The sequence below is a fragment of the Fukomys damarensis genome, unplaced genomic scaffold, assembly GCF_012274545.1.
Source record: "Fukomys damarensis isolate Sample0158 unplaced genomic scaffold, DMR_v1.0_HiC HiC_scaffold_2, whole genome shotgun sequence".
NCBI classification, from domain to species: Eukaryota; Metazoa; Chordata; class Mammalia; order Rodentia; family Bathyergidae; genus Fukomys; species Fukomys damarensis.
Window position 1 is genome coordinate 22866270 of NW_022900914.1, and position 11984 is coordinate 22878253.

At 38.3% G+C, this 11984-nt stretch overlaps 1 protein-coding gene across 1 annotated transcript in view; it reads left to right on the plus strand.

The window, feature by feature from the left end:
* The window catches only part of Plekhh2 (pleckstrin homology, MyTH4 and FERM domain containing H2), a 97339-nt gene that overhangs the window by 69683 nt on the left and 15672 nt on the right, over positions 1–11984 (plus strand). Inside the window, exons 19-23 of the mRNA XM_010611492.2 lie at positions 1242–1421; positions 3299–3396; positions 3796–3973; positions 5086–5241; positions 6457–6554. Coding sequence (XP_010609794.1) covers positions 1242–1421; positions 3299–3396; positions 3796–3973; positions 5086–5241; positions 6457–6554 — 710 coding nt within the window. The remainder of the gene's footprint in view (positions 1–1241; positions 1422–3298; positions 3397–3795; positions 3974–5085; positions 5242–6456; positions 6555–11984) is intronic.

The window sequence follows — 11984 nt, forward strand, 5'->3', positions numbered from 1 at the left end:
AAAAAAAAAAAAAAAAAAAACAAGCTATTTCCAACTAATTTAACTATATCTAAGAGCAAAACACAAACAATGTTTAAAGAATACCCAAAAAATTCAGTTCCCAACAATAAAAAGTTCACAGTGTCTGCATCAAATTTAAAAATCACAGGAGCCAGGTGTGGTGTTGCACACCTCTAATCCCAGCACTTGGGGGCTGAGGCAGAAGGTTCAAGGCCGGCCTGAACTACATAATGAGACCCTGTCTCAAAAAAGCAAACAAAAAGTCACAGGAATATGAGAATTGGGTTAAATATGACATAAAAAGATGAAAAAAGAAATCTCTCTAGAAATGGTACAGGTGATAATAGACAAGGACATTTCTGGGTACTAGTTATGTATTACTACATTTAAAAAATTTTCCCAACATTTAGTGGCTTAGAACAACAAACATTTAGTATTTCACACAGATTCAGAAGGCCAGGAATCTGGAAGCATTTAGCTAGATAGTCCTGGCTCAGCATTTCAGGAAGCTGCTGTCAAGTCATTAGCTGGGGCATCTGAAAACGTGAGTGGAACAGAGGGATCCAGACCTGCTCGTACAGCTGTTGGCAGGAAGCCTCTATTCCTTACTGCCTGGTTCTCTCCTTATAACTGCTCAAGACATGATAGTTGCCTCCCACAACTAACCATCTGAGAAGGAAATAGAGCAGCTAAGATGGAAGCCACATGTTTTTTGTAACCCAATCCCAGAAATTGCATGGCACTTTCTAGTGGCCACACAAATTAACTTTTTACAACATGGGAGGACATTATTTGAGGGTTTGAATATTGGGAGTTGGAGGATGCTGGGGACCATATGAACATTTAAGAAGGGTGAGTGAAGGTATTTAAAAGACCCAGATGGAACATTTAGAACTGAAAATGCAAAGACTAAAATGAATAGTATACTGGATAAGATGATCATGTACAGTATTTTGGAGCTCCAGTATTATATACATGTTTAGAATAGTATGTCCTTTAGATGAATTGATCCCTTTATCATTATAAGGATGATCCTCATTATCTCTGGCAGAATTTCTTGCTCTGAAATCTACTTTGTCAGCTATTACCATAGCCACTCAAGATTTCTTTTGATTAGTATTATCTTAATATATCTTTCCCCATAATTTTTAAACAAAAACTATTTCTAAAAAGAGAATGAGTAGATTTCATGCAGATTTAAATTCTAATCATTTCTTACCTTATCACTTTTTAAAATTCAGACCTGCCAGCTTTTTATAAACGCTGCAGTTGATTCCCCTGCAATCGATTACCACATATCTCTAGCCCAGAGCGCTTTGCAGATCTGTCTGACACATCCTGAGCTACAGAATGAAATTTGCTGTCAGCTTATTAAACAGACAAGACGAAGACAGCCACAGAATCAACCAGGACCATTGCAGGTATATGATATATATATATATATATGCAATTTAAAATGATAATCACTTCACTTATACCCTAAACATTCTTCAAATTATTAATGGTCATATTAATACCAATTACTATATGTTTAAATTTTCCAAATATTTTTTCTATAATAAATTCCTTTACAGTAGACATCTTTGAAAGTGAATCTTATTATAAAGGTCCACTGAATTCCTTTCAGCCCAATTTCCATATATTGTCAATAATATTCAGTATAATTCTTCCTTTAAATTCTTTCCAGGATAAAATTGATTTGGGATGCATTTCTGCAGTTGTTGATGTAGTTAAATTTATATTTTCAGGGGTTTTTTTTAGTTACTTGTGTTTATTCTTTAAAGAACCCCTGTTTTGGTGGGGATTTGTTTGTTTATTTGTAGTACTAGGAATTGAACCCAGGACCTTCACACTGAGTTATATCCCTAACCCTTTTTATTTCAGACAGGGTCTTGTTAAGTCACTAAGTGGCCCAGGCTGGCAGGAACTTGTGATTGTCTTGTCTCAGCTTCCAGATTTCTAGGAATACAGGTGTGCCCCATCACACCTGGCTGGACACCTATTTTATCTTTGCCTATTGACTCCTTGTTTACCATAGAATAAAATTGAAATTTCTTATCCTACCATGTTAGAATTCTTAGGTTTTGCCCCAAGTTTCAGGAGACTTGAAGCTTATACAATTTGAGAAATTGTCTTTAAGAAAAGAAAAGAGTACAAATATATTACTTCTCTGCATCTTTAAAAGCATTACCATGTAAGCCAGGTGTGGTGGTGCACGCCTGTAATCCCAGCACTCAGAAGGCTGAGGCAGGAGATTGCTGTGAGTTGGAGACCAGCTTGGGATACATAGTGAGTTCCAGGTCAGTCTCAACTACATCGTGAGACCCTGTCTCAAAAAACCAAAAAACAAAACGAAACAAAACATTACCATGTAAACACAGTTGATAGTACCAAAAACCATCCGCAGCAAGCTTCTTCTAGGAAATCAACAGGCCACGCTCTGCCCCACCACTAGTTCTCTTTTTATGGCTATTGGCAACAATCCTCAGGTGGATCATCCATGCCCAGACCACGCTGATTCAGTTAGGCTGGGCCTTATGAGTTGACCATTAGTCAATCCACCACAGATACGTAACTGTCTCCTACTAGTCTATTGGCTTCTCAAAGGCAGGTACAGTGCCTATTCCCTCCTCCATTTTCATATAAGATTTTACAAATTACTAAAGTTATACTTGCTTAGTGAGAAAAAATATATATAGGAAGGAGAATACAAAGCAGAGCAAAGGAAAAATAAGAATTATATCTAAACCTTTGTTAACATTTTTATACTTGCCACATAGGAGGGAGATGGGTTTTGGTTTTAAGTATATGATTTTTTTTTTTTGGTCAGGGATCGAACTCAGCACCTGCACTTGCAAGGCAGGCAGCGATACCCCTGAGCTGAATCCCCGGCCTGAGTATATGATTTTTTTATAATGTAATCTGCCTTTCTCAGAGTTATTTACATTCAGTGAATGAGTAAATGCATAATTGTATTCAGTGAATACGTAATAAATACATAATTCAATTAACGAGTAAATACATAAAAACAATGTTCCTAATCTTTGAGTGTGATTTCAAAAATATTACCACATCTACTAGTGCTTTGGTACCTCAGTTCTAGATAATAGTATATGCAACCAGTTACCCAATGTGGAATTTCTGTGCTTTTAATGTAGTATAAATGCTCTAAAGAGATCACGTACATGTGGGAGAAACAAAACATTTTTCACTGTGCTCCTAGCCTGTGTCAGGCACACTCCCCTGACATGCATGTGACTGGCTTGGTATGTAACCTACCGCGCTTCTCTCTGTCCAGGGCTGGCAGCTCTTGGCGCTCTGTGTTGGGCTCTTCCTTCCCCATCATCCTTTCCTGTGGCTCCTCAGGCTCCATCTAAAGAGGAATGCAGATTCCAGGTGGGCACAAAACCAAACTGTTTATGTGGCCTCTGAAAGTCTACAAAAAAATCCTAAGTATTTTAAAACATTACATTTTCAGAAGAATGTGTGAAACAAATATTGGTATAGGAAGCCTTTGGTTACCATTGATATGAAGCTTAGAAAGTACTTCTCGTGTTAAATCTTAGTAGGATTTCAGTAAAAGCTTGAAAATCAATAAAGCAAAGGAAATTTTCAAGGGAAAGCTTTCTTTTTTTTTCTTTTTTTTTTTTTTTTTTTTTTTTTTTTTTTAGTACTGGGTATAAAACTTGGGCCCTTGTGCTTGTGAGGCAGGCGGAAGCTTTCTTAATGGGAACATATATTAGATTATCTTAATTAAATTTATTCTCAGATTTTATCTTAAGTTTTGTATTACAGGACAGAATTTGGAAAATATGCCATTTACTGCCAGCGATGTGTAGAAAGAACACAACAGAACGGAGATCGAGTAGCAAGGCCCTCAAGAATGGAAATTCTTTCCACCCTTCTTCGAAACCCTTATCATCATTCTCTGCCCTTCAGTATACCAGTGCACTTCATGAATGGGCTCTACCAGGTGGGTTAGCCTTTTTACCATAACAAAAGCATGCCTGGGCATGAATCCTGCAGGTAACCCCAGTAGAATACAGAAGCAAGACCAGCCAGTGTGGTCAGCAGCCGGCAGTGATAAAGCTGCAGTTCAGTCTTCTATCAAAACAAGTTAGTGCTGAGATAGGTGCAACGGTGCCCACTTGGAATCCCAGCGCTCAGGAGGCTGAGACAGCAGGACAAAGGCCAGCCTGGACTATGTAGCAAAACTCTGTCCCAAAAAGCCAAAAGCAAATAGCTCAGTTTTGAGACGGTTTTACTAAAAAGGCTTCACACTAAAAACAAATCCACATTGAACCAAATAAGGGATGAGTTTCACTATCATTGTAATTCTGATGGAGAAAACCGAAGACACTTTGGTCAAGGTTTTCCCTATCCGTATACCTTGTACGTAAGCAAGTGATTACTCATATTGGGTGTATACAATTGTAATCTTTTAAAATCTCCAAATCTCAAGAATTATCTGGGAAAACTTCCTCAGGCCCTCCCACCTCTCATATCTCAATCTTGCTTATTCTTTGTTTTTTGTTTTTTGATACCGGAGATTGAACTTTTGCTTGAGAGGCAGTCGGCGGAACCACTGAGTTAAATCCCCGTCCTCACTCCTGCTTATTAACTGGAGGAAACATATTCCAAAGTTAGCAATTGCTCTTTGTCGCCATAAGCCTTTTAGTAAAGAATTCACTTACTTAACTGCCTAGTAAAGAAACATTAAACACATGAAAGCATTCATTCATTTAAATGCCTTTATTGTTTATTTGCTTGAAGACTGTTTTCTTGGTTTGCTTCTAATTGGTAAGTATAATATCTCTGGATAATATTTATAGTGGGCAAATGATCTTTCTCTTTTGATTTTATGTCTTTTGGCTGAAGCTGGGCTCTCTGAATTCTTAGAGCAAGTAACTCCTGAGATGACCCTGTCAAACTTCTCCAGTGGAACTTTGGGACAAAAAGTTACAGCACCTAGAGAACTACAGTATGCTATTAATCATGCATCCAGTCTGTCCAATTTCCCCATGACATCTCAATGTAAAGTTTACATACTTTTATGAAGAGAACCGCTTTGTTATTTCTGTCTAGGTTGTTGGGTTTGATGCGTCCACTACAGTGGAAGAGTTTCTGAATACTCTGAACCAGGACACAGGAATGAGAAAACCAGCACTGTCTGGATTCGCACTGTTTACTGATGACCCTTCTGGCAGAGACCTAGAGCACTGTCTTCAAGGGAACATCAAGGTGACATCAAGTTCTTTTAAGGAGCCAAACTCAGCAAACAGCAGAGAAGCTACTCTAATTTTTACAAGAAGTTTAGTTCATGCAAGGACCTGAGTTTGATCCCTGGTACCAAAAAAAAAAAGTTTAGTTCAGGAATTTTCAAAAAAGTTAAGCAACCTAATCTTCACCAACAATATTGCAGTACTTTGGTGAAGCCATAAAAATCTAATATGAAATCTATACACATGTATTCCATGTGAAACAGAGAAAAAGGAGTAATGATGGTATTAATACTCTGAATATGAAAGTAATAAGAATGAAGAATAGGAGGTGTGATAAGTGGCTTTTCCTTCTTTCTTTTTTTTTTCCTTCAGCAATTTTTCTGAACTATTTTCAGTGTCCCAGGAGCTAGACTGGACCCAGTGGGGAACAAAAGAAGGACCAGAAATGTCTTCCGCATACCAAGAACTTAAATTTTGCTTAGGGGAGAACAGACACCCACTGATAACCTTCAGCTAGAACTGAACATGATAAATGTTTTAAGAGCACTCAGCACTGGGACTAGGAAAGACCTGAACTGCAATTGGAAAGATGGGTAGAAAATGGATGTATGGAAATAAAGCTGAAGAGATTTAGAAAATATTTTTCAGATTATAGTTCAAGGAATCCAATAAAGTTTCCATCAAGTGAGAGAAACAATTAGAAATCTAGATTTATAGTTACTACAAGGGACTTCTGAGAAACAGTATGCTAAAAGCAAATGAGGAAATAGAAATCTAGAGAGGGAAAAGATTTACCTGGAACAAAACAACAAGAATTGGGTGTACACTCTTTTCCTGTATTATATTTCAGGTTTCTTTTATGTATTTTTAGACATTCCAATCTTTATAAACTCAGAAGGTGGAAGAATTGCTTCATCAGTGACCAAATCATGAAAAAATCCCTGGAATCTTCTTGGTTCCAGTCTCATATAGTCACGCATTAAGGTTTTTTTGGAGTAAAAAAATTCAGGGCCACAGTCCAAAGTTAATGTGTGCCCAAAAGGATAAGTAGAGAAAAGAACAATTTATAATTGAGTCCCACACCCAGAGCTTCACAGAAACTGAAAACAAAAAGCTTGAGTGCATTTGGTTTGATCATATTAATTGAAAATTGTCAGCCTACCAAACAGAACTGTCTTCCAAAAGTGTTGGTTTTGAAAGTCCTGTGAATCTCTTTTTTTCACTTCCTTTCTAGATTTGTGACATTATTTCCAAATGGGAACAGGCATCCAAAGAACAGCAGCCTGGGAAATGTGAAGGTACAAGAACTGTTCGTCTGACTTATAAAAACAGGTGTGTAATACTGTGTCCAAATGCCAGGGGATGAGTGTACATACAGCTGTGTTCAAGTCATGCACTCACAATTTAGTTTCCTATGGACTGGCCTTCAATGCTATTTACAATTTTTATATATCTATTTTTCTCTAAATGACAACTATCTTCTAGAAGAAACAAATACATACAATTTTGTTTCTAATTCTCCTTCTTTCATGTCCTCTTTTTATCTTTCACTCTGTATTTACGGAGCTTTAAGTATATAAGCCAGTAACTTAGCTAAATGTTCTGGATAAAATGTTAATAAGAACAGACATAGGCTTAGTCCTTGATCTTTTGGAATTTTCAGGTTAGTGAGCCAGAGAGCGGTTAACCATACACCCACCCTAATGAATATATAATTATATTTTAAGTTCTCTGAAGGAAGAGTATGGTCTGGTGAGAGTATGTAACGTGGAACCTGACCTGGACAGGAGCCCTCACCAGGCTTCTTTTAGGAAGTAATGTTTATGCCAAGATCAGAGAGGGGATAAAGTATGCTCAAAGATGTGCCCTGTAAAAGGAAGCTGCATTTTAGAAGTAGAGTAAGGGCCGGGAATAAAAGAAAAGAAAAGAAGTAGAGTAAAGGCCTGTGGAGCTGGATGATGTACCTTTTCAACAGTTCAGTTATAATGCACTTAAGCATGTGGTCACAAATCAGATATTCTTTCTTTTCTTAATAGTTTCTTCTGTGTACTAGCAGAAGATGGTACTTAATAAACACTGTTAGCTGACCAGTTCACGTTAACTTTACCAAAATAAAGTTTTATTTTGGTTTGGTTATCTGCTGGTTTTATTTGAATCTTATGGCTCATAAATTAAAGAATCTATGAAATGTCAAGCCAAGAACTTCATGGAAAAATTGGTATAGTTCTAAATTCTTTTAGATAACTACCTTTGGAAAACATTCATTGGCATGTAAGAAGTGAGGGCACTGTACAACATAAAAAGCCTAATATCCTTTGATCCAATTCACTGTTTTTTTCTGATACTCTGTACCACAGACATACTCACATAAATGAGCAGAGTATTCCACTATGGCCCAGTATCTTCTTTGCCATATTTTTATAACAGTGAAAAATTGAAGGGCAGTAGCTTACGTACTCACCAGCAGGAGAATGGTTAAATTAAAATGGTAACTTCATATTTTGCTCCCCACCTCCACACACACACAGTCAGCCACTAAGGGCCATTTTCTGATTGAACAGACTCCTTTAAGCCAAACCAGTGGTTGTTATGAATCATTGGACCCTCTTTATTTGGGAGCTCATGAACTATGATGTTTGCCAGCTTTCTGAGTAGCTAGAAGATGACTGTGAGTTTTGCTCTCTAAGGTTTTAAATGATACATTGCTAGAGATAAGCAACATTAGCTAATGGCACTTGGATAGGATCCTGGAGGAACCCCTCTCCATTTATGCCCAACTTTACCTATGGCCCTTTAATGGCTGGCAAGAACAGCTGGCCGGAAGGTGGGAACCATCCAGATGATTAGTTAATGCTGGAGCATAGTTCTGGAAGTGTGGATCCTGGACCAAGAGCTTCAGGATCAATGGAAACATGTTAGAAATGCAAATAATACAATTACTAGGCCTCCCCTTCAGATCCATTGTCAGAATTTCTGAGATCAGTTTATGTTCTAGCAGCGCTCCACATAATTCTTACACTGCTAGGTTTTGAGAAATGCTGATCTGTAAGTCCTCTCTGCTGTCCCTGTCTGTTGATCACCACTTTTGGGGAGGAGCCAGCTTCTGGGCCTGGTCATGTGTTTTTAGGTAGAGGAGTTTCAGGTGTTTTCATTTGTTTTCCTCAGATGAAACAACTTCCATATCTAAGACAGTTCATAATAATCTATACCTCTACGCCTAATAATCTATAGCTTATAAATGCTTAATACATACTGATTCTGATTCTGTTTCTGATGGCTACATTTGGTGCCAAAATTAAATGTGTATGAAATGGACCAAGGTAGTCTGACAGATCCAGATTAGAATAACGTTCTAAGTCTCACACCACTAGAAAGGACCAAGAAAGGTATGACTAACACAGTCAGGATTGCCTTTGTTATAAAAATAAATGAACTTAAGAACAAAATCTTTGACCTAAAAAACACCCCAACTCAACTGAGAGCTTTAAGTTTTAGCAGAAGTCTGAAATGGCTACAGAGCCATGACTAGGAGAAAGTGCTATATTTCTGGATATAACTGTGCTTTGCATATGTATATGAGTCACTTAGACAAAGAGCACAAATTTCCAGTGACATGGTTAGGAAGGGAACTGGCTGTGACCTGTCATGCAGCTAAGGACCTGATTTTTCATCTGCCAAGCAGCACTGTAACAAACAAAACTAAAATGCCAGTTCTTTCAATCATGGAATTTTAAATTTACATTTAAAATTTTAATCATGTAGATTCAGGGTTTAAAGATCTAATTAATAGGTTTTGTACTCGATCTCATAGACAACCATTTGGAAACTAGTGTTTAAGTTCTATTCATATTAAAGCTTCTTATTTTACTTGATTTCTTACTGTGTGTTTGAAATTGAGGAAGTCAAAGCATGTTTTTAACAAAACAAAACTGGTAAGCATCTTTCACTGCAGGGAACAACTCCTCTCACCTTGAAAGTCAGATTATGCTCAGTAGTGCTTTACAGTTATTTTCTGGAACATAACCCAACATTCCCATCTCTGCCACCTTTGGCTGACTGTAAAGGCCTTGTGTCCTTTGGCTCCTAAATCAGAAGGATCTCGACAGGTCATCCAGTTTGTTCCATTTCTTTTAACTCTATTCACATTTAAAATATTCCATAAAGGAAACTCTGTTGTGATGCTAAAGATCTTTAAAGAAGAATGCTACTGCTAAAGCTGGACTCAGTGGTGCACACTAGTAATCTTAGCTTTGCAGGAGGCTGGGGCCAGAGAGCTTCAAGTTGAAGGCCAGCATGGACAGTATAGCAAGATCCTAACTAAATAAAGAAAAGAAAAAAAGGATGATACTTCTAATAAGAAATTACCTGTATTTACTAAACATTTACCCCACAGTAGGCCCGTGTTGAGCTCTTTATATGCAGCGTTCCTTATAATCTTAAGAACGTCTCTGCCAGGTAGGTGCTATCAATAGCTCCATCTTGTAGTTGAGGTAACTAAAACTTTAGAGAGTCACATATTCACTTAACCAGAGCTATAGTAATGGTATTCATTGGGCTTTTTGGCATATAATTCCTGTATTTAGCACTTTTTGTGTACTATTCATTTATCCGTCTGTGTAGTCTATCACTGGCAGAACTTGTTGGAAGCCCTGGGAATTCAAAAGTAAATAAAATTTCCCTACTTTTAGACTCTTGCAGTTTCTAGTGAGAGGCGCACAATGAGGCCTTCATTATGTTGTTAATGCTGCAGGAAGAGTGTAACAGAGCAGTGAGGAATCCGGCCTCTGCAGGCAGATATTCGCTGTTACCATGAGGACAGTGTGCATATGAATTAGGTATTATAGGAGCATGGAGGAAGATTTCACAGACTGGTGACTTCTGAGCAGATGGCTAAGGTTGTAGCTACTGAGAAGGAAGAGAGCAGGGAAGAGTCACTATTGCAGGTTAGTGGAGGGCAATCAGTAGACCCAGGTGGACCAATGGAGAGGACGGCAGGCTGCTTCCTCGGTACATTTACCGGAGGATGAGAAGGACAACAATACGAGGCAAATGCTCCGAAGTATGAATATGGAGCCAGTTGAGGGCAACAAGAGGATTACCAGATTTTCTTTGCTATTTAAAAGTATTTCCATTTCTTCTGCGTATTAGCAGAAGATAGTACTTAATAAATTCTGTTAATGAACCCATTCATATTAACTTTACCAAAATATATTTTGCTGCTTTTATTCAAATATTATGCCTCACAAATTTTTTTAAAACCTATAAAATATTAGGCTGAGTGCCTGCCAAGACTGGAAGCAGTGTCATGTCATGGTGACTCACACAGAGATGTGGTTTCACAGTGTCAGTATCCTGGGTGAAAGCAAGGAGAGGGATCCAGTCAGAGCCCTGCCTGCTGTAACAGCCCTGCTTTCTTTGCTTCAGCCTCGGCCTGGGGAGAATTTGGGCGCAGCTGGAAGCTGGCCATATTGTGAGAGGCGCAGACCACCTTCCTCTGTTGCTTTTCCTCCTCAGGCTCTCTGGGTTTGACTTTCCAAGTTACTGACATTTTTGTGACTCAATTCTCCATATGCTCCCCGCACACCTGTACAGCTGTTGGAGCCGATGCTGTTTCCATCAGGGTTTGAGCCACTGATTCTTGCTTACAGTCTGCCTGACCTGCTGGCTTCCACAACTGTTTTCTTTTTTTCACTAAAGGTGCTTCACTTTCCCTCCATGGGTTCGATCTTGTTGGCACACTGGGAATGATAGAAAATGCAGCTTAGCTCTTCTTTCCTGCAGCCATTTGTAAATTTGGTTCTTTTTGTACATCTAGCATTCCAATGAGAATACTTAGCTAAACCCTCATGGATTATAGGAGCGATTAAATTCCTAACTTCAAGTGAAGACAATTAGCTACGCATAAAATGGAAGGGAGTCCAAAAGGGAGGGCTTTCAACTTGAACCCAATCTGTTTTATACCACTGGGCTGATGCCACTTTAAGTCTGTTATCTGTATCCATTGTCCAGTTATACTGTCCCACAAGGTGAATCAGTCCACTATCATTTGTCTTCATGCAGTCATAGAAAAAATCAGGGCTTAGGGTTGATTTTTTCTAGGAAACCACTTCAGTTCATAAACTGAGCTTGTAGGAACAGTGATCAGAATTGTGGGGTTGTAGGAACTTTTCAGAGAATACCCACCTTGTTTCCCCAGATTGAGACTGGCTGCCTTCTCCTTCCTGGCTATTTGAGATAATTCCTAGGAGAGATACTATAACTAATGGGGTGTTCTCTCCTTTGAGTGGGTAGGGAGAAAAAAAAGCCAAAAATCCAGAGTAAAAACCACTATATCTAACTCTCTCTTTTCTGGTCACTGTGTGTCATGACCATATTCTAATGTGTCAGAACTTACCAGTTCTTCTTATTACAGCACCCATGTCCAAAAACAGACTCCTGTATCACAATAAATAAACCAAACAAAGAATAAATAAAAGAGGGCCACTAATTTGATGAAGACCTTCTAGGCAAATAAAGTGTGTTAAAAGCCAGGCACAGTGGTGTGCACCTCTAGTCCCAGATACTTGGGAGAATGAGGCAGAAGGATCTCTTGAGCCCAGGAGTTTAAAACCAGCTTGGATAACAAAGCGAGACCTCCATGTCAAGACAAACAAAGCCATGTAATATTTTAACAAGTAATAATGAGAACACAGAAACTATTTTTGAGTACCTAAAGTTGTGTATTAGCATGTGACCAGAGTCAAAATACATTTAAATATATAT